This window comes from Chelonoidis abingdonii, chromosome 3, assembly GCF_003597395.2.
Source record: "Chelonoidis abingdonii isolate Lonesome George chromosome 3, CheloAbing_2.0, whole genome shotgun sequence".
In the NCBI taxonomy this organism is placed as follows: Eukaryota; Metazoa; Chordata; order Testudines; family Testudinidae; genus Chelonoidis; species Chelonoidis abingdonii.
This window is the reverse complement of record NC_133771.1, coordinates 117828851-117851412: the sequence shown is the minus strand read 5'-3', so window position 1 is coordinate 117851412 and position 22562 is coordinate 117828851. Positions and strand designations below refer to the sequence as shown.

The 22562-nt window shown below is 44.6% G+C and overlaps 1 protein-coding gene across 2 annotated transcripts; it reads left to right on the top strand.

The window, feature by feature from the left end:
* Nucleotides 1-1180: 1180 nt before the first annotated feature.
* Nucleotides 1181-20788, top strand: ZC3H12D (zinc finger CCCH-type containing 12D). Of its 2 annotated transcripts, XM_032771761.2 has the most exons (6): nt 1181-1615; nt 4468-4907; nt 12598-12737; nt 13954-14188; nt 16630-16736; nt 17438-20788. In XM_032771761.2, the coding sequence occupies exons 2-6, from the start codon at nt 4606-4608 to the stop codon at nt 18511-18513; spliced, it is 1860 nt and encodes a 619-aa protein (XP_032627652.1). In that variant the 5' UTR covers nt 1181-1615; nt 4468-4605; the 3' UTR covers nt 18514-20788. The 2 variants fall into 2 exon arrangements, with proteins under 2 accessions (XP_032627652.1, XP_074920136.1); XM_075064035.1 differs by lacking the exon at nt 1181-1615 and having other exon boundaries at nt 2790-4907.
* Nucleotides 20789-22562: the final 1774 nt, after the last annotated feature.

Here is a 22562-nt window from a genome sequence, read left to right as displayed (position 1 = left end):
CTTCTAACCCGTGAGCTTGTCATGAGAAAATAGCTGGTGTTTTGAAAGTTTAGAATTGCAAAAATGGGGGGAAGAAAAATCCCTTTCCTCTGTTGCACTATGAGGTATAAAGCATAGAATGTGCTGCGGCTATGTATAGTCAGAAACAGTTTTCAGAAAAAACAACAGCCCAGGCACTGTTTCACTATTACTTAAAAACTCTTTGTGGTAATCAGTTGTCTTTAAAAAAAAAAAAAAAAAAAAAAAAATAATAAAAATTTTTGCAGTCACCATATACTGGAATGAGTTTCATGGGTTTTACAGTAACAGCCAGGCAATTGTTGAATTCATATTATGGCTGTGCCAAAAGATTCCTATCAGGCTTGGGCCCTGTTGTGCTAGGCGCTGTACGTACAAAGAGCAGATAGACCCACAAGCTCATTTAAAACTAGCTGTATAGCACTTGTGTATAATGAACAACTAGGAGGGAAGGGAGCATGCAGCCTAACAGTTTAGGACCACATGGCTGTATGCACAGCATGGTGGGCCTGAGTCAGTTCAAGTTCAATTTTTATAAATAAAATATCCACACTGGCCATAAAATGCAGGCTAGGGTTGAGACCTTATTGTGTGACAATGACATAGCAGGTTTCCTTCTTGATTGTTTCACACACACACACACACACACACACACACACTCTCTCTCTCTCTCTCTGCAGCAGCCAGGGCCCAGGCTCCTATGGGAGCCAGCTGCAGCAACTGCAATACTCCAGAGATACACTCCATCTGAATTGTTGGGATCCCCATAGCTACCAACTATCCCTGCAGATATCTCCCCTAGGCTAAGTCCCTGCCAGTGAAGTTTCAAGCACAGTGGTTGGGTTATGGCAGTGTTCGGAGTGAGATGAAAGAACTCCACATTGATAGTGGGAAGGCAGCTCCTATCATAGTTCTGGAGAGAGTAGTGTGTCTACATAAATGTGTGAGTTCAGGAATCCTTCAGTAAAGAGCTCTGGGTTTAGCTGTGCTGGCCTAGTGAATTGCCTTTTTTGTTAATTATCTTATTGTAGTCCTGCTGAGCAGCTCCTCTACACCACTGACACACATGGCTAAGGGCTTGCAGGATGTGAGTCATTAGGAACTGAAACAAAATGGGGAATTTGGGAGACAGTGAGGTGGTCAAATCATTCTTTACTTTCTTCCTTCCTACCATGTCAGGCGGATAAAACACACTACCTGGTAAACATCCACTTTGAGAATTTAGATGAACTTACTTTTCTCGCCAGCTAAGTGCTGTTGGGTTCTCCCCTTGTGACAAATGGCTAAACTTTGCATGGGTGACTCATTCAAACCTTTAGTTTCTGCCTCTTCTTTTGCAAAACGAATGAATGTCTAAGCACTTGTAGTTCAATGACACTAGCCAACCGAGGAAGTAAAATAATCATATGAAAGGGGCGTAGCCTGCTTGGTGCACTTGTTTGTGTTCAGTTGACATCAGAGTTATAACAAGCCTCTAAACACAGGGCTGACTTCCTTGTGGGGACAGCATTGCTCAGAGTCCAGCCTGGTGCTTTAGCCGTGGGACAAGGCAGCCGGTGACTCAAAGCATAGTATCGGACAAGTCACAGAGCTCACTGTGAGTACGACTCTTTGCTTTTATTCATTTAAGCAACGCAGAGGGTGGTGGAAGAGAAAGTTGAGTTTTCATCCACACAATCCTTCAGCACAACCAAATGGTTTAGCGTGATGCAAAACATTTTTTGAGGCTGTTTCTGTTGTGATCGGTATTTTTATCTTCTTAGACTAGTTCTTAAAATTTCTTGCAGAAAAAATGTCCACAGGTAAGAGTCAAATTAGTGGTAGCTGGTACATTTCAAGAGCTGTACAGCTACTTTTTCAGCAGCAGCCAGCACAGGTTGGGGCTGGAGAGGAGGGCTAAGGTGGCATAAAGCTGGCCACACACTCCTGGCACTGCAGCATGCAGAGTACAGGAGACTGACTGATGCTCTGGCTTAATGCCAGCTACTAACAACCCTCAGGCTCCAAAACCTTTTATTTATGGGTGAGTTAATACCTTTTATTGGACTAACCTCTGGGCGTGAGACAAGCTTTCAAGCTACACAGAGCCCCATTCACACGTCTGGCACAAGTATCCATCTGTGAGGGTCTCTTTGCAGGATCAGGGGCTTAGAAGAGAAGTGACTGTGGGACAGAGCCTTGGCTGGTATAAATTGTGGTAGCTCATTGGCTTCAGGGGAACTACCCTGGTTACCCGAGCTGAGGGTTGGGCCCATTGTCTGTTTTAAGTCTCTACCCGTTGACTATACCCAGTTGCCCCACAGCTCATACCTTGTTAGTCAGCTAGTGGTGATATTGCAGAAGAAGTGAGTCTTCAGGGGAGCATGAAGGAGAAGCCAGTGGCCTTACAGATCAGTTCAGAGAGGACATTCAGTGAGAGTTACCTTGGAAATGTATTTTTAATAATTTCACGATTAATGTGCCCCTTGACCCATCCAATTCTGCTTCTGCTACTCATTTAAAAGCAGGGAGGAAGGTGACACGCGCAATCTATTCAATAAGGCAATTTGCATGCTCTGCTTTCCCACACCAACGTGTACTCCTCTGGGTCAGCTGGGGCTTGAAACCAGGAACTTGGGATCTAAAAGCCTAAATCTCTCCGCTAGTGCCTGAGCTAAAAGACTCTGGTTGCACAGCTCACAGGAGCTAGCAGACTCCAAACCTCTGTATGTGGCTGGGCCACTAGGTGGAGCCCAGAGCCACAGTGCGTGCGTGCGCGTGCGTGTGCGTGTGCGTGCGTGTGTGTGTGTGTGTTACAGATGTTGTCTTAGCTCAAGTTCCCGAGAGCTACGGCAGCTCCAATCCCCACTCAGGCCACAAAGCCTGGCTGGAGTGGCTGCTGTGGGGATTGAGCCCGGTACCCGTGGATCTAAAAGCAAGAGTCTCCACAGCCTGGGATAAGGAGCCTGGCTCCTTAACGCAAAGCCTGCAGCAAACTCATGAGGCTATATTTGGGACTAGCCTCTGGTGAGGACAGAGCAGCACTGAGGGTAGGGTGTACACACAAACTCCCCAAGTGGTACTACTCTTCTATAATTATTTATAGTATCATTGCACCTAGGAGCACTAGGCATGGACCGGGACCCCACTGGGCTAAGTGCTGTACAAACACAGAACAAAATCGTTGGCCTGTCACAAACAGTTTACAATACGAGGCTAAGATGAGAGACAACAATAGGATACATGCAGCTGAGGCATACAAGAAATCAATGACACTGGACTGATCAGCATCAGAGCCAGTGGTCTTAGCACACCAGCATTGGTTACTCTCTTTTCTCCATTCCCTACCCAGTTTGGCCTTTTGTCTTTGTTCATTGTGCTATCTAATGACCATATTTTAAAATGCAAACCTGCCAGGGAAGGTAACTTGGCTTTTGAAAAGTCTGAAAAGCCCAATGCTGAGAGACCAAGATGGTATTACAGGTGAACTCTGATTCACTGAAGCTCTGAGTTAACTACCATCCACTTTTGCCTCTAGGAGGTTCTCTGGAAGGAAACTTCAGCCTTCACACCTGCAGAGCTGAGGTTGGGTTAAAATGCCAGCAGCCAATCTAAACTAGTGCTTCCGTCACGCAACTGCAGTGCCAGCGAGCTTTCAGCAAAATGCCAGGGCAAGATCCAGTACAACATTCCTAGCCAAGACCCGAGAAAGTTATGTTCCCCTAGCTTACACTCAGGGCCAGACTCAGAAGTGAGAATGCCTATCTCCACAGCCTCTCAACAATTAAAGTAAAACTACTCAAATAAGTTTAGGCTCAAGGTGCTACACCTAGACCTTTGTACGGGTAAACTCTTTCTGTTGAAGTAAAAAAAAACAAAACCCTCTCCCTGACGGAGAAGCTAGTACTAAAAAAAAACAGGGTAAGTTATGCATCAGTGGAACATCTGAGTGATTTCACCTGAACAGTTTCACAAGATCAGAATTTTTCATGAGGGCTAACGTGCTTTCAAATTCCAAGTAAGGCTGCAAATAATACATTCCCTCATTGCTACTAAGTGAAGTTTGCCATATTTGTTGAGTTGCTATGACATCTGAGATCACTCCATTGAAATCAGAAGGATGTTATCTGTGGGTCATTAACCACACTGAGCAAATTGAAAAGCCCCAGTTATGTTTTATTCTAAGTGATTTCCTGTGAGATGAGACTAGTGTGATGCCTATCTTCAACCACTCACCCCAAGAAGCTAACAAAAACTGGATGCTCTACAGAAATGCTTTTCTAGTCAGAGCGGCGCAGAAGAATGTCCATCGTGTCTGAGGAAAGCTGGGGCATTTGCTTAAGCCAGAAGGGACCTAATAAAACTGGCCACTTGTACAGATGCACTGTATATTGAATGTGTGTGAGATACAGAAGTTCCTTGGCTACCACATTTAACTGTATTATTTAAAATCTTTTTCCCCCTCTAAAGCTGATCCAGCTAAAAGCAGCCAAGCGAACAAAAGCATTAAGTAAAAGGAACAGAGAAGCCTGCTGAGACTGGCCCTGGCAGGTTCATATCCTGCAGACCGGTAACAGCCCAAGCCTAGAGGAAGTATCTGCTGCACAGATGGAAGCGCACCTGGGCAAGATGGAGTTTTTCTGCAAGCTGGGGTATGGCAAGCAGGACATTTGCAAAGTGCTGGAAAATCTGGGCCAAGGGGCCCTGGAGGATGACGTGCTGAAAGAGTTGATTCGGGTAGGTAGCAGGCCTGTGGCTCAGGAGAGGCAGGCCCAGCATCCTCTCCCAAAACTTGTCCCCCGTGGGTCGTGTAGCAGTGCAGCAGTGCCCAAGCAGCCAGAAGAGGAGGCAAGCAATTCTTCCAGTCACTTGAGACCTATCGTGATCGATGGCAGCAACATTGCTATGAGGTATGTGCCTTTCCATTTTGATACCTGTACAAGGTGTCTCCCATTTCTTTGTAAATCAGGGCTGCCCAGAGGTGGGGGCAAGTGGGGCAATTTGCTCCAGGCCCCGGGCCCTGCAGGGGCCCCCACGAGTGTTTTTCGGGGCCCCTGGAGCGGGGTCCTTCACTCGCTCCGGGGGCCCTGGAAAACTCTTGCAGGGCCTGGGTCCCTGGAGCTTCTTCCGCTCCAGGTCTTCGGCGGCCGGGGGGGGCTTCCGCCACTGCCGAATTACCCGCAAAGTGGGACCTGCCACCAAAGTGTCGGGTCTTTAGCGGTAATTCGGCGGCGGGGAGGCCCCCACTGCGGGTCTTCGGGGCACTTCAGCAGCGGGTCCCAGAGCGGAAGGACCCCCCGCCGCCGAATTACCGCCAAAGCCGAAGACCGCCAGGCCCCCTGAATCCTCTGGGCGGCCCTGTTGTAACTTTGAAGTTGTGCTCTCCTTTATGAAGCACACAAAATGCTTGGTGAGCAACATCTCATCTCTCTGTTCATGGGGCTGTAGCTTATATCATGGACCTGCTCTCTCTCAGTATCAAGCATTGATTTTTAAAACAATGATCACCTCTGACCACCATTTTGAAATTAACTCTTAATCTCTACTGTCTGTAGCATTATGTTTCACCAGCCTTCTCTTCACTTTAGTTCATAAGTGAGGTCTTGCTACCTCTACACACAAGTATCCAGGAGATCTCCTGCCAGTGCCTCAGCATATTGATTTAGAAGCTGGATGACCAGATAAAGTAATTAAAGTGTTTACTGTAATACTGTACTTGTTTTTTAAAAATCATATTCATTTGTATAAGTCCAGATAAGCAGCAGCACAGTATTTCAGTTGATTGAATCTTGTATTAGTTACTTCCTCTACTGTTTTTGCTATTTTGTCTGAATTGTAAATCAGGTGACCATGACTCAGTGAAAAGTCTAACTGACCTAAGAAGCAGAGAGCAGTTAAAATGGGGAAATGTGGATTTTGGTTTTGCCAAAACCTCAATCATTTTGGTTTTGCAAGCACAACCCCAAGATGTCCCTGGCTTGCGTGTTTTGGTTTTGATTCATGGTTTATAGGAATATGGACTATATTACATTTTCAAAGTGTTTATCAGCTCAGCTGTGACGCAAGGAGTCACTATCACAGCTGGGTTACAACACAGGTATGCATAGGCCCACCTGCAAACCACAAAACCATCCTTCTTTGCAGGACCCCATGCATTAAACTGCAACTCTGTAATTCAGAGCTCTCTACAGTCTATTGTATGCATCATCTTTTACTTCAGCGATCACCAGCCAGGGCATGTTCAAACTCAGTGATGCAATGGCTGTAGGTGCAGTAAATGGTTTTGGCTGCCATGTTGCTACTATTTTGAGCTTTTAGGCCATATACCCTCAATGGGTTTCTAATAAGCCATCCATGCTCCAGACATTTCAAAGGAAGGCTCCAGTGTATTTCTGTAGAGGAAGGAATTACAGCAAGACAAGACAATGAGATGCAATAGATCAGGCTGTGGGGTTATTACATGGCTGGCATCCTGCCTTGACATTCCTAAACCTTTCACATAAAGAAACTGTAAGTTGTTTTCAATTTCCACATTTTCATGTCTAATAAGCTCTCTTTCCTCCTGCTTCTCTTTAATTGCCTCCATTACAAGACCAAAACTTTACAGCTCCTCCCAACCAGCCATCACACTCTGGCTTTGGGGATATCTCCAGGAAGTTTGTGATAAGAGTAAAAACTAGTTGGAATACCTGAGAAAGTTACTGCCTTTTCAAGAACGTAATTTCACATTGAACAAGGAGAGAGATGGCAGGAGTGGCTTGCTTTTGGGGAAAGCCTTTCTGTATTGCAGATAAATGGAGTTTAACATTGTGGCCTGTGTGAAATGGGGTGCCATAGGTTCTCCCTTTCTTCTTATTCTAGTGCAGGACAGTCTGTATTTCATGACTACCCCAGACTCAAACAGGATGGCTGCTTCTCTCAACACAGGAAAGAAATACTCAGGACTCCCTATTGTAAGAACTTCGGGGTGAGGGGGGAGAGAAGAAGCGGGCGAGTCATAACACATGGAAGAAACTGGCAAAAAGCTACATTCTAGAAATGTGGTTGCCCAAGTGGAGAAGAGCATTTCTGTTTCTGCTTTGGGATTAATGTCTGTTCAGTATTTCATAGTCAGTACTCGAGAGTCCCTTGGGAGAAGGCGGTATTTTTAAAAGACTTATGCAAAACAAAAGGGATCCTTTATTCCTCCATCCCAGAATTGTCCCTGGGATTGCTTAAGCAATGTGAGCCTCCCCAGGAGAGCAAACCTCACTGTATGACAAAGGCTGTTGAAGGCTCTTCAATCTAACAATGGTATAACAAAAATGCAATGGCTGGAAGTTGAAGCTAGACAAATTCAGGCTAGAAATAAGATGCAAATTTTTTAGAAGGTAATTAGTCATTGGAACAATTTACTGAGGGCTGTGGCGGAATCTCCATCAATAGCAATTTCTAAATCAAGATTGAATGTGTTTCTAAAAGGTATTGTCTAGTTCAAATGGGATTCAATTGAGGAAGTTTGGTTTGTATTATACAGAAGGTCAGTCTGGCTCAGTGGTTCTCAACCAGGGATACGCAGAGTTCTTCTTCCAGGGGATTCATCCACTCACCCAGGTATTTGCCTAATTTTTTACAACAGGCTACAGAAAAAGCACTAGCAAAGTCAATACCAAAATTTCATACAGCCAATAACTTGTTTATACTGCTTTAAATACTACACACTGAAATGTAATACAGTATTTATATTTCAATTGATTTATTTTATAATTAAAATGAGAAAGTAAGCAATTTCTCAGTAATAGTGTGCTGTGACACTTTGTGTTTTTATGTCTGATTTTGTAAGCAAGTAGTTTTTAAGGGCGGTGTAATGCAAGACAAATCAGATTCCTGAAAGGGGTACAGTAGTCTGGAAAGGTTGAGAACCACTTGTCATAAATAGATAGGTAAGGTAAGGGTTAATTTTCTTTTACTGTAAAGGGGTTACATAGGGAACCAAACACCTGACCAGAGGACCAATCAGGAAACAGGATTTTCAAAAGGAAGGGTGGGAACCTCTGCAGGTTTTTGGCTTTTTTCTGGGTCTTTTGGTTTTTCTCGGCTGTGAGAAGCAAGCTTTTCTTCTAACTTCCCTCTTCTTTCAATCTTCTCTAACATCTGTGGTACAACAGGAAACAGTAATTCGGCTGGATGAGCTTTGTGTTGTATTTACAAGTGTGTTGATTCCTGGACTGGTTTAACGGGGCTTCTTTTAATCGATAGTTTATTCATATTTTCTTATAGCAAGGCTGTATTGAGTTTCTTAATGGCAAGTTATTTGTTTTGTTTTCTTTTTTTATATAATTCTTTTTAAACCTGGCTGAGGTTTTGGGTTTTCTGGTGGGCTACGAAGGGGGTTGGAAATCTTTCTATTAGCTTTACTAGTTTGAATGCATAGCTCGGGGAGGGTGATTTCCCTCTTTGTTTGCCTTCAAGGAGTAGTACTGCCATCGCCGGCTTCACCCAGGGAAAAGGGAGGGAAGCGGGGAGCAGTAACGAGGAGAAAGGGGAGAGTTTCCCCGTGAGATAGGGAGCCAAGGCTTTGGCTTTCTGGGCGTTCCCCGGGAAGGGTGGGACCGGAGAGGGAAGGGGTAGGCCCTGTAAATTCCTGGCTGGTGGCAGCGAAAATAGATCCAAGCTGGGTATAAGCTTGGGGAAGGTTCACAGTAAACGCTCAGATTTTGTACGCTAAAGTCCAGATCTGAGACAGACGTTTAGTACACCACTGGTCTAAATGATCCCAGTAGTCCCGTCTGGCCTTAGAATCTATGAAAATTAATTAGACCACTGGATGGCCCTTGAAGGTGCTTTTAGCTAAAACAGTCCCAGTGATGCTGGAAAAGGGGCTTTGACATCCTAGCATATTGGTGACAAACTCCATTGGTACATAGTACAGAAAGATTGTGTGGTCTAGTGGATAGGGGACTCTACTGTAATCAAGCCATCTCTATATATGGTGGGGGGAAAATAACATTTCTTTACCTCTTGTCTCCCAAACCTGAGTAGGATGGTTGACAAACAGTTTGTATCCCTGTCTCTAGTAGAGTCACGAACTATATTAACCATGCGCTAGCCTGCCTGGGGAGAGGAGATCTACAGCAGTGCTCCTGATGGCAGGGTTCTTAAAACAACAAACATATCCCTAAAAAGAACAGGAGTACTTGTGGCACCTTAGAGACTAACAAATGTATTTGATCATAAGCTTTCATGGGCTACAGCCCACTTCTTCGGATGCATAGAATGGAACATATAGTGAGGAGATACATATACACATACAGAGAGCATGAAAAGGTGGGAGTTGTCTTACCAACTCTGAGAGGCCAATTAAGTAAGAGAAAAAAAACTTTTGAAGTGATAATCAAGATAGGCCAGTACAGACAGTTTGATAAGAAGTGTGAGAATACTTATAAGGGGCTATAGATTCAATGTTTGTAATGGCTCAGCCATTCCCAGTCCCTATTTAAGCCTAAGTTGATTGTATCTAGTTTGCATATCAATTGTGTCCATTAATTCTTTTGCATAAAGACTGTCCAGTTTGGCCAATGTACATGGCAGAGGGGCATTGCTGGCACATGATGGCATATATCACATTCAGGACTGGCGCTACCATTTAGGCAGCCTAGGCAATCGCCTGGGGCGGCATTTTGCTGGGGGGGAGCGGCAGGCGGCTCCGGTTGACCTGCTGCAGGCTTGCCTGCAGAGGGTCCGCTGGTCCGCGGCTCTGGTGGAGCTGCCGCAGTCATGCCTGTGGACGGACGGGCAGCTGCTCGCGCGGCTCCAGTGGACCTCCTGCAGGCATGCCTGCGGCAGTTCCACCAGAGCCATGGACCAACGGACCCTCCGCAGGAATGACTGCGGCAGTTCCACCAGAGCCGCGAGCTCAGCCTGGGGGGCGGCGAAATGGCTGTGCGCCTAGGGCGTGAGAAACCCTAGCGCCGGTCCTGATCACATTGGTAGATGTGCAGGTGAATGAGCCCCTGATGGTGTGGCTGATGTGATTAGGTCCTATGATGGTGTCACTTGAATAGATATGTGGACAGAGTTGGCATCGGGCTTTGTTGCAAGGACAGGTTCCTGGGTTAGTGTTTTTTGTTCAGTGATGTGTCGTTGCTGGTGAGTATTTGCTTCAGGTTGGGGGGCTGTCTGTAAGTGAGGAGAGGTCTGTCATCTGACATTAGGAATCATAACACTCAAAACCCAGAAGGAGAATACTTTAAGCTGTCTGGTCATTCAATGACAGACCTGCGGGTGGCAATTTTGCAACAGAAAAGCTTCAAAAACAGACTCCAATGAGAAATTGCTGAGCTGGAATTGATATGCAAACTAGATACATTCAATTTAGGCTTAAATAAGGACTGGGAATGGCTGAGCCATTACAAACATTGAATCTATAGCCCCTTGTAAGTGTTCTCACACTTATCATCAAACTGTCTGTACTGGGCTATCTTGATTATCACTTCAAAAGTTTTTTTCTCTTACTTAATTGGCCTCTCAGAGTTGGTAAAACAACTCCCACCTTTTCATGCTCTCTGTATGTGTATATGTATCTCCTCAATACATGTTCCATTGTATGCATCTGAAGAAGTGAGCTGTAGCCCATGAAAGCTTATGCTCAAATAAATTTGTTAGTCTCCAAGGTGCCACAAGTACTCCTGTTCTTTTTGTGGATACAGACTAACATGGCTGCTACTCTGAAACATATCCCTGCCCACTTGAAAAGGGAACTGCCAGAATCCTACCAGCTGCAAGACTATTAAAATGAAAAAACTGTTATTTAGTATGTGCAGGTGTGTCTAGCAATATTCAAGCTGCTATGTGAAGGGAGGCATTCTGGACAGTTCAACCCGACTTCTGACTCTATTTTATTTTGTTTCACTGTAATAACATCACTGCCTATCCAATACTAATCCTTAGAGCATTTCATCCACAGAGCCTCAAATACTTTCCAAAGGTGGCTAAGTATTATTACAATACTCGCTGTGCCAAACAAACTCCTGGGGTCTGATTCGCTTTGCATCGGCATTGGAGTAAATCCATGTGACTGTTAAAATCAGTGGCGGTACATGGCCATAACTGTGGTGTAAGTGAATGGGGAAGTAGGCTCTTGGCATTAGAGGCATGTAACCAGCGCTCCTTCAAAGGCAGCTGGGTGGCTTCCCTAAATTCCATTCCATAAAATTCCATTTTGGGATAATTAATCATTTCATGACTGCACTTATGATTCAGCATAAAATGATATTTTCCAGGCCTTTGTTAATTCAGATGATAAATTTACGTGGTATCTGTGACAGTAATTATATAAACATTTCTAACCTCTCTATTCTGTCAGTATAGATGGGTGCAGACATAGAACTATGATGACAGACTAACAATTAATGTGTGTGTTCTGCAATGTTGAAAGCACTATTATGATTGTGGAGATATGAGCTAGAGAGTTCAAAGTACACAAATGAGGCTCCTATAGATAGCGTGGGTGTGGGTATGTATGTTTCTCCCTTTCAGGACTGTGGGGTTGGCTTCAATCTGTGTGTGACGATTACTATATCTGAAACCACTACACTTATTTTCTTGTGCAGAGATGGTTAAGAGCAATGAAATTACCTTCCTCAATGTACTGTTTGTCATTTTGGCTTGTCTAAATTTGACTACAAACAACAAAACTTTATGGGCAGGGTAAAGAAATTGAATATAACTATAGCCTCTTAGAGGCGCTCTCAGACATTAGTTCCCTAGGCTATCCTGATTTGGTACTGAATTTTAGCTGATTTCCATAACTGGGTTTTCTACAACAGAGATCCTAGGTTTTGCCTCTGGCTTGGACAGGCAAAAATCCAACAAGCTGGACCAGATTAAGATGCTCTAGGGCACAAGGTCTCCTATTTTCCCTTCCCCATATGGTGGTCCTGTATGCTCACGGGGAGTCATTGGCAGAGAGCACCTATACATGCAATCTGCTGGGATGGTGGGGATTTCCAGTCATGTGTCCTCCAACCCCCAGTTTGAGGTCTGCCTCTCAGAGTCAGCTGGAGAAGAGTGACCTGTAGCCACTCTGGCTGCCGTCTTAACATAGCACAGCAAGAGAGTAGGGCGTAAGAAGTTTTATTTCTGAGGAGAGAATTGCCGCATTGTGATTCAGCTCCCGTCATGAGCACTTTCGGTTCAGACCACCAGCCTAGACAGTAAGGGGAGTCCAGAACAGCTCAACGTGGACTAAAGTGAATCTAACCTTTATATCCCACGTCCAGCTCTACATGAAGACTGAGATAGTCAATGTGAGGGAGAGGAAGAGTATCTATCTCCCCAATTACATCTGCCCTTGAAGTCTAGTGTGCAGGAGCACTTGTCCTTGAAAACATCCCAGTTGTGGTGCAAATAAACAAACAGTCACTTGTTCCATCAGAAGGTGTATCTGAAGGTGTCCAGCTGGGGCTCTCTGTTCAACATGTAAAGGTGGCTTCCATGGCTATCATTAAGAGGTGCTGGACTGATGGTGTGATTACTTTGTATTACTAATTCAGCTTCCAAGAACTGCATGAATCTCTTCCTGAATCTTAACCTATTTCCCTCTCTCTTTTCTGGTTGCAGCCATGGGAACAAAGAAGTGTTCTCATGCCGGGGGATTCAGCTGGCAGTGGATTGGTTCAGGGAGAGAGGCCATAAAGACATCAAGGTCTTTGTCCCATCATGGAGAAAGGAACCACCACGATTTGATAGCCCCATTACAGGTAGACAGGGTATTCCAAGAATAATCTGAAATATATTATAAATTAACCTTAACTATAGCAACACTGTACTTCTACCATGTCATGTAAAGGGTAGGTATTTGGGACTTGAGGAATCTGATGCAATTCTTTCCTGGAGAGAAAGCAGCATAATGGAAGCAGACAGCAAGGCACGTTTCAGGGTGTTTCAGTGATGAATCCATGGCCACATATATGCTGTTGCTGTCTGTGTAGCATATGTGACAGAAATCAGAATCTTTTGCTTCAAAAGCACAGACCTCCGCCAGTTGAGCTAAAGGAGAATGAATCTGTGGTAGTGCTTAACTGCATTATGATGTATGGTATAGCTGGCAGCTGTATTACTGGAGGGTGACATTTCTCCAGCAGCAATTAGTTGCAACACACAAACAACCACAAACCCACAACCATTTTCTGTTGCCATTAGTAGTATAGGCACTTACTGTGTAAAATATAAAAAAACATGTCTGCCAAAGCCTCTATCTGTACTGGGGGGGCAGAGAGCAGAGAAGAAATTAGTGTACAAAAATGAATCAGCAAGAACACTGAGCTTACTATTGTGCTGCTGCTTCTAGATAAGGAGTAAGACCTACTTGGAAGAGCAAAAAGAAATACAGTTGCTGTTATAGGTGAAATTATGTGTAGAACCCTAATGTTTACAGAGCCAGCAGTGGGACATAAGCCATATAGCCTGTTATCTGTTAAGAACTGATTTTGACCCACCCAGACATTTTCTGTTGTTGTAATTCAGTATCCACAGTCTCAGGTATGTAAATTGGTTTCCTCCCACAGAAGGTTGTTCAATGGCAGGTTCTCACATATGAGGTGGTGATTTAGAGAGTGCCAGTTAGCTTCCGCTGCAGTTGATGGGAGTTGTAGGTGCTCAGCACAGCTCAGGATCACATCCTAATTGTCCTTTAAGGCCAAGAGTTCAAAAAAATAGACCTCTAAGGCTAGGTTCCTGAGTCCATATTTAAACACCTAATTCAGAAGTTTGTTGAGTTCTCATCAGCTCCCACTGCTGCCAATGGTTCAGTGCCCCTGAAAAAAGAATTCACACCATTCACCAAGTCTCCTAAGTCTGTGTTTAGGTACCTAAACACCCTTATTATTTTTAAGGTGTTGTTAGATTCTTAAAGGACTCCAACACAAATGGTACGTGCTAATCACTAATTTTCCTCCCTCTTGTTTTTGTTTTCAGATCAGCACATTCTTGATGAGCTTGCAAAACAAACCATTCTCGTGTACACTCCATCCCGCAAGGTGAAAGGCAGGCGGGTGGTCTGCTATGACGATCGTTATATAATTAAAGTGGCCCATGAGAAAGATGGGGTGATTGTTTCCAATGACAATTACCGGGACCTCCAGAGTGAGAATCCTGAGTGGAAGTGGTTCATCGAGCAACGGCTACTCATGTACTCCTTTGTCAGTGACAAGTAGGGAACAATTGTCTTTACTTTGGTTTAAATACTTGAATGCTGTGGGCCAAATTCAACCCAGCCATAAGTGCAACTTTAATTTATATCAAAAGGGAGCAGGTTTATTTTAAAGAGAGGCTGCTGGGTGTGTGTGTCCCCTCTTTAGTATATTCCCCACCTCTGGTCTCAAAGGTCCTGTGTAACTCCCCGAGGAACTTATCTATATCAGATTGACTGAAAGGTGATCTAGGACCCATGTTGCTCCTAGAAGCCTGCTAATGCAGAGAATAAGAGATATGAGATGAAGACAGGCCTGTGTCTCCCTAACATTTATTTTGGACAGATACACAATGAAATTGATATCTGGCATTTGGCTGCTTGGCAGTATGTCTGATATCCCTGCTGGACTAGGAGTGAGTTCAGCTGTCCCCTCCTTTTGTGTGTAATTCTTTCCAATCCATTTTCAGATCCTCCCGTACAGTAATCATCCTTCTAGCTGCAGCACAGAGAGGCCAGGATCTGCAATTAGCTCCCGGTCTCCCCGAAGACTGAGCGCACTCGAGGATGCTACTGACCAGGGCTGCCTGGGAGGCAGGGGGAGGGCAATTTGCCCCAGGGCCCCCATGAGCATATAGCAGTCTATAGTATTGCAACTTTTTGTTGTGGAAGGGAAATTGCTTTGCATCAGGCCCCCTGAGTCCTCTGGGTGGCCTTGCTACTGACCGTTTTGCATTCATCATAGATATCATATGAATCTGAGTGGTGTGTAGATCATTCCCAATCTTGTAAGTCTTTCTCTACCCCTGAAAAGGTTGTTACTCAGTCAACTGGTCCAGGTCTTTATTTAGCTGGGCAATGTGCACTGACAGCAAGTTTTCATTCACACTGATGGCCTAACCAACAAGCCTCTCGAGATGTGGTACACTCAAGTGATTTTACATTTGATAGATCAGAGTGCTGGTAGTTCTCAGCCACTGAAAACTGCACTAAAATACTTGGCAATGCATTTAAGGTAATGGTGTTTGGTTGCTTAATGCCCTTACTTATCAGCATAATAGGACTCAAAGGGCAGATTTGTTATCTCTCTAACAGCTAGGTTACTTCTCTTGTTACTAATGGGTATCAAACATTTACCCTTTTCCCTTGTCTTCCTTTCTCATTCAGAAGGCTGTCAGAACATTTTCACAAACCTCACTGCAAAAATAAATAAATCTAGCTATTTTTGCCAAGCACATTTGCAGAATTTCACATGAGGACAGACCTGCTCATCTCTAAGAGAGTCTTAGGATCTCAGCTGCTGGTTCCATTACACACAGAGCCTGGGAATTAAATGTCCACGCTCATTCATGAGCAACAAATGGGGGCAATCTCACATAACCGTGGCCACCAAAAGAGCAGAAAGAGCAATGGCCAATCAGCATTTGTTCAGAGATGTGTGGGCTAGTGCTCTGAACAAAGGACGAGGAGACAGGAGCTGCTCAGTTTCTAATTCGCTCTTTGACTCAGACAACTTCTGTAGCCTAAACTGGTCAGTTAGCTTCTCTCCCTCTGTTTCACAAGCCAGCTAGTCCCTTACAAGGGTGTTGAGAGGATGAATTTGTTTATGACTATAAAAGTGCTCGTTGTTGACATTCCTGCTGTGATGGCTCTTCCTAAAACATCATATTCAGATGACAGGGCAGGGGAATTAGTACTCCAACTCACCATGCTTCTAGGACTTACATAACACAATATCACAACATGCATAGGTAGGTCTGGTATTCAACCAAGGCTTAGTGCCAGGTCTTAGAAATCCATGTGTTCTTACATATAGTGCATGTGTGTTGCACAGGACAATGACATAATGAGGCATCAGCCTTCACTCTGATTTCACTGGTAGATTTGAGTCTGCCAACTCCTACTATTTTAAAATATGTATATATTGTAGAGTTGGAGTGGCCAAACACAGATCATTGTGCTGCAAACATGGAGGAGCACACTGAAAATAGGTGCACACAGGGAGTTTGGGCAGACACCAACATGTCATTTTCTGTTGCTTCACAAGTATCAAATGGGGCCTGACACTGCAAAATTCAAAGCCATTGCCTGGCCAACATAATGCCAACCCTCTTTCTGCACAGCTTGAGATTCCAGCACTGATACTAGAACCTGTGGCAAGGGGAGCAGCTCTATGAACTTGCTGTACTCTACCTGTGGGGCTGGTCAGCTAAAGAGCACTATTTCCCTCCCAGAAACAGTGGGGTTGCAGCTCAGAGATCTAAGATGCAAGAGAGAGTGGATTTTTAGTGCATCCCTCTTCCTTTTGATAGGGATTTTGTAAAACGGTACAAGGCTTTTCTGTCACAGCTGTGCACAATAAATGATTAGAAAAATAAAGACCTCCAAAGTAGAATGTAAGTGAAATGCAGCACTTCACAAAGGGATGTCTATGAGTGACTAATGCTCTTTTTGGGTTTCAGGTTTATGCCTCCTGATGACCCACTAGGCCGTCATGGACCTACTCTTTACAATTTCCTCAGCAAAAAGCCAGTGCTTCCTTTTACCAAATGGCAGCCCTGTCCTTATGGTAGGTTTTTGTTAACTCGACACAATGATGGCGGCCTGTTTTTCTTCTGGAACTCCTTGCCACAGCTGCACGGGGGTGGGAGTCAAAAGCCCAGCTGCAGGCAAAGCTGCAGATCAAGGGCACACAGCCCCCACTCCGCCCCTGCTGTTGAAGCGAGGTCACGGAGGTCAGGTAAAGTCACAGATGCTGTGACTTCGCTGACCTCTGTGATTAAATCGTATCCCTCATAGGCGCTGACTCCATGGGTGCTCCGGGGCTGAAGCACCCCTGGGGGAAAAATAGTGGGTGCTTAGCACCCACCAGCAGCCCCACTGATCAGGTTCTCCCTCTCCCCCCAGTGCCTCCTGCCTGCCACAATCAGCTGTTCAGTAGCATGCAGGAGGCGCTGGGGAGAGGGGGCGGGAAGAGGGGAGTAGGGTCTTGGGGAAGGGGTGGAGTGGGAGCAGGGCCAGGGGTGGAGCAGGGGTCGAGCACCCCTGGCAAAAGTGGAAAGTTGGCACCTCTGGTGCCTTAGTAATAGCAAATTGCACTTCCCTTACCTCACAGCAGTGTTGAGGATAAATACATTAAAGACGGTGAGGTGCTCAAATACTATGGTGAGGGGGTGCCCTCTAAGTACCTAAAACAGATAAATTAAATATTTGGCTGATACTTAAATGCCCCGCTCCTACCTCTCAGCTCATTGTTCTGCTTTCTTTCAGGCAAAAAATGCACATATGGCAGCAAGTGCAAATTTTTCCACCCTGAACGACAGTATCAAGCTCAGCTGTCAGTGGCTGATGAGCTCCGAGCCAAAACAAAGGCCTCGTCTCGAAGCCTGGGGACAGAGGAAGAAACATTGAAGGCTGCCCCAGCTACAACCCAAGGAGGGACTGCATCCCGAGGCGTTTGCATAGAAAGGCTGCAGGAATCCAGTGGCGTTACAGGCGGCGGCAGCAGCAGCTCCACTCAGAGCTTTGCAACGGATTGGTTCCATTCCACGCAACAGGAAAGGAGCTACACCGAGCATTCAGCTAGAGCCTGGGGAGACAGGTCACTGTGTAAGCTAGAACACGAACAAAATGTATTACAGCAAGATCTGCAGAGAGAGCAAAGGCTCATGGAAAAGCAGCTGTCTGCGTTGTCCCTCATGGACAAGCTATATAGCGCAAACAGGCTGGCAGACACATCTGAGAGAGAGGATGCAACCGACAGTACCCATCAATGCTGTAATCTTAGCCACAATCACTGTCACAATCTATATGCAACTCATCACAACCATAGTTTGGACTGCCTGTGCTTACAACAGTGCAAGCTGCCTTCTCCTCTTCGCAGGCACCCAGCTCACTTTAAGCCTGAGCACTGCGGCAATGTGCAAATGTCAGCAGTGCAGAGTCAGAGAATCCAATACACGGTGGACAGATCTCTGTCCACACAAGGCCTGCAGGCCCAACAGCAAGTCATACACACTGTCAGGTCTCCTCTGAATGGCCCATTTCCCTACAGCAAACGTGAAGATGGACAATACCAAAGGCATTTCCAGAATCAGCCTCCCATTCAGTCATTTTTGTTAGACTCCCACAAGGGGCCTGGCTCCTTCAGCTATTTACCCACTTCTCACAGCGAGTATCTCCCGAATCATGCTCCAGAGCCACTTGCTGGAGAGCGAGCACACATCCGCAGTGTGCTCTGCTCTGTCTTCCCATACGATGAAGTGGATCGAGTTATGTTCTTGTACCCTGATCTCAAGGATATGGCTAGTTTAATTTTACTAATTCAAAGACACAGGCTCTTATGAAGTGGAGGAAACTCTCCTCACATCAGTGCCCCCAAAGAAAAACCAAAACCAAAACCAAGAGTCTTTGCCAGCTGCGGCCAGGTGTCCAAGGTTGTTTCCAGCTCTGCCAGTGACTCACTGTGTAGCCTTGTGCAAGTCAGTTAGACTTGAATGGTGGCAGGCAGCCACTGGCCCCAGCAGGCAATGGTATGGAGCTGCACCCCCCATGGAGGGATCCTGGGGAGGGACTGTGCTTCAGAGAGCAATTTCTTCTTTGAGGCACAATCCTCACTGAGTTCCCTAGTGGACAGTAACACTGTGCCATCCTTAGGGTCCCCCTGGTGTGGATGGCCCACTCTATTTCCTGTTGGGGGGCTGTTGCCCCTTCTCCCTCCCCATCTCCTGTGAGAAGCCAGCGAGCCCTGGATGTGGAGTAGGTCCTGGTGCTGCAGTTGTGACTGACCTATATGCAGATCACACAAGGAACGTGTACTCTTTGAAAACCTTCTACCCATCCAAAGAAGGGTCAGTCACAATTGGGTCCGTTAATCTGCCTGTTCTTTACTTGCTAACAGCATTGCCCCACCTTACAGAGCAGTTGCGGCAAGGCTTAGTGTATACTTTACAAGCACTTTAAGAACCTTTAATCAAAGATGCAGTTGGTTTCAACCTGTGGTCCACGGACCCCTGGGAGTCTGCAGACTATGTCTTAAGACTTCCAAAGGGGCTGCACGTGCCTTTGAAATACTCATGGGCCTTCAAATAAAAAAGATTGAAAACCACTGTGCTGTGGCATTGCAAGTAACGTGATATGAGCAACAAATCTGTGGATTTTTCGTGTACAAAGCTTCATAAAATGTCCTAACCCTGACAGCCCAATTGCATCAGCAGAGCAATCATTTGCCCCCTGCTCATGAGAACACTGTGACACAATCTTCCTTTGAAGAGATTTGCATTTTTAAAGGATTCCCCTCAGAACTCAGATTTTCTTTAATAAATAAATGATGACAACCCATAGAAAGCCACAGAGCATATCTCCCACTAGCATGGGCTTCCTCCCATGAGGACCAAACTTCTTCCAGTCTCACACAGAGCTGCTCTCATTGTCTTTCAGTTACTCTGTTGACATGACAAAGGCTGAATGGAAGGACTGAGGTTCTGTTCCCATCGCAGAAAAGCATGCAGTCTTCCTGCAGTGTCCTCATTTCTGTGTGCTTACTTCAACTATTTGGCAAATTCAGAACTTCAGCAGAGGATAAATTCTGCAGTTTTTACTCACAGACGATCTTATCCACTGAAACTAATGAGAGTTCAGCCCAATTAAGGAATATATTACTACAAGATTTGAGCCCTTCCCAAAACAGGGTAGTCTCAGGATGCAATAACCTATTTTGTGCTCTCTGGAAAAGGAGACAGTTTCACCATGCCAAAAATGAGTTGGGCACCCAAAGACAAACACACTAGATCACTAGTCATGTTTTAAAATCTTAGCCTTCTGAAGTAACTACACTTTTTAGGCCCATACACTCTCTATGGGCTTTGTACAAACTTCCCATTGTAGGAGCTCTGTCTTAGATCTAGTACATTGCTTCATAGACATCAGCCACACACCATCATTACATTTTTAATGTGGCCTTTTTTCTTCATTAGTCTGACATCCCAGCTATAAGATAACGTTGGCTTTTCGTCATTGGGTGTCTGCTTTTATAATTACAGCCATTAGACCCAATCCTATCCTCACTGAATGGTTAACAACTCCCATCGGCTTCTGTGGGAGCAGGATTGGACCCTTCACAAGATACAAAGTATGTTTCTTTTAAAAATCTGTTTTGTTAAGAAATATTAGCAGGGTTCCAACAGACCATGGTAGAGACAGCTGAAGCTGATGATGTTCAGCACTTAAGTGCAGTTCAACTCCATTTAGTGGGTTTATCTTTGACTTAAACCCTGAATTCATGTGAATTTGTTTTTTTCTGGACAAACGCAAGGATGATGACAATGAGAAGAGAAGCTATTTTTCTTATATGAAAAAACAAAAACAACAATTAAACTGACCTTTAGTTACCCACTGTGGTCCCAGTTGTACAGCAGATTTATGGATGCAAATGTTTAAACTGTGTTCCTTTGGGACATATTTGATTTTGGTAAGCTGTAAAGCTGCTAGCCTGTGCACTATGTCATTTAATTATCTAGGTTACAAAACATGGAATCTTAAAGTTGACCCTTTTTGGAATTTTTCCGAAGTTTAAGTATGTCACCACTGTGACACACTGTAACACATATTAAATGTTCTTCATTATATGGATGACGTGCTTTAGAAAAAAATATTTGTACATCTGAGCTGTTCAATTTAATACATAATCTCTCTCAGTCCTGCCACACTGTCCTACATGTACCTGTCCACATCTAATCTCTGTAGGTAAGGTAGAGAATCTCTTTATCCATTGCTTCTTTTTGGGGTATTTTTTTCAAAAGTAATATGGTCCAGCCCTACATTCTCTCTGAACACCACATCTACCACCTGCACAAAGGAGCCAGTGTAGCCTGATCTTTCCACTTCCTCATCCTCCATAATGCTCAGCCTCTGAGAAGAGGATGTAAAATGTTACCAGATCAGAACTCGTCACTCCCATTGCTTTAGCATTGTGCATTATGCACCATGAGTTCTATTCGCTCATGTTGATGCTGCCTCTTTTAGGGAAGATTTTCAAAGACAAATGAAAGTTGAGTGCTTAACTAACTCCCACTCATGCCTTTGTAAATCTCCTGCTTTGCCATTAGCTTTGGCAGGGGTGTGTACTCTTGGAGGGAGGGAGAACCAACATCCTGGCTCTGACCTGTCCTCATGGCTGCATGTAAATTGAGAGTCCTTTTGATGCATCATTAGAGAAGCTTCCTTGCAATGAGGGAAATGGGGGTGGGGGTTGGTGCTGTGGATGTGGCAGTCACTGCCCTCATCAAGGCCCTCCCCAACTAGATGTACTGTTAAGTGAAAGAAGATGGGAAGATTCTAACCTGGTTTCCCCCACCACATGGAAATTACTTTTGTTTATTTAAAAAGAGGATTAAATGAAAGGGATTGAACTATTTATATTGGGGGCAGTTTAGCAATGATGATTTAAAAACAATTTTCATGTTGTTTCATGTAGATTCAGCAGGCATATTTGCATTAATTTATTATGCTGCCAAACCTTCATTGGGGCAGATAAAGTGGTTTTCCTCCTAGTCATGCAAACTCAGTTTAACTTCATAGTTTTGACGATAGAGTACCACAAAGGTGCCTGTGTGCGCAACTGAAGCCTGTCTGATTGCACCACAAAGAACCAGGAAGTAATTCAGCCTGTGAGAGGAGTTCCTTATCTGGTATTTTTATTTCCTGTAACATCCGTAATGTAATTGATTACTGGAGAACAGTGTATAGCAGTAATCTTAATGCACTCTGCTTTACTATATCAGTGAGCACTGTTGGAGTTTTTGATGCCCTTATCCATTTCAGTTAGGAATATAAAATAAACTTAATTCCTCATCCAATGACATATATAATGGTAAAGCTGTAGATGAAATGTGTTACATGCAAGAGTGGTTTTAAATGGAGAATCTTAAAAAAAATCCATAACTTGCCCCTTCACCATAGGTGGCGCTGTCTAATCACATAGATGGCCTCACTGCAAAACAGGGGCAGGGGCCTCACAAACTCCCAAAACTTCTCAAATCCTTAAAATATCAGCAGGGGTCAATTATTCACCAACCGTTGCTTTTCAGAAACTTGAGAATCTTGATTTCAACTCTTTCCCCCCACAAGATTCGGTCTAATGCCACTTCCCTTCTACCTCTATAAACATGTATTTCCTTGACATTATGATACAGTAGCACTCCCAGACAGAATATTCACACTATACCTCTCTCCTTTTGGGGGGAGAAATGTTTTTCTGAGAGATCAAATCAGTAAAGCATGTCAGCAGGCTGATGATCAGTCTCTCACAAACACAAGTCAGGCAGGATTTTCACAGGTGCTGAGCACCCACAACTCCCACTGCTGTTCTGAGTGTTAAGCCACTCTAAAAGCTATG

What these genes read in the sequence shown, in the direction of transcription:
- ZC3H12D (XM_032771761.2), top strand. Translation starts at nt 4,606, where the DNA reads ATGGAAGCGCACCTGGGCAAGATGGAGTTTTTCTGCAAGCTGGGGTAT. An exon ending in GGCAGCAACATTGCTATGAG is followed by an intron (nt 4,908 to 12,597) that starts GTATGTGCCTTT and finishes TTCTGGTTGCAG; the next exon opens with CCATGGGAACAAAGAAGTGT. An exon ending in ATGGCAGCCCTGTCCTTATG is followed by an intron (nt 16,737 to 17,437) that starts GTAGGTTTTTGT and finishes GCTTTCTTTCAG; the next exon opens with GCAAAAAATGCACATATGGC.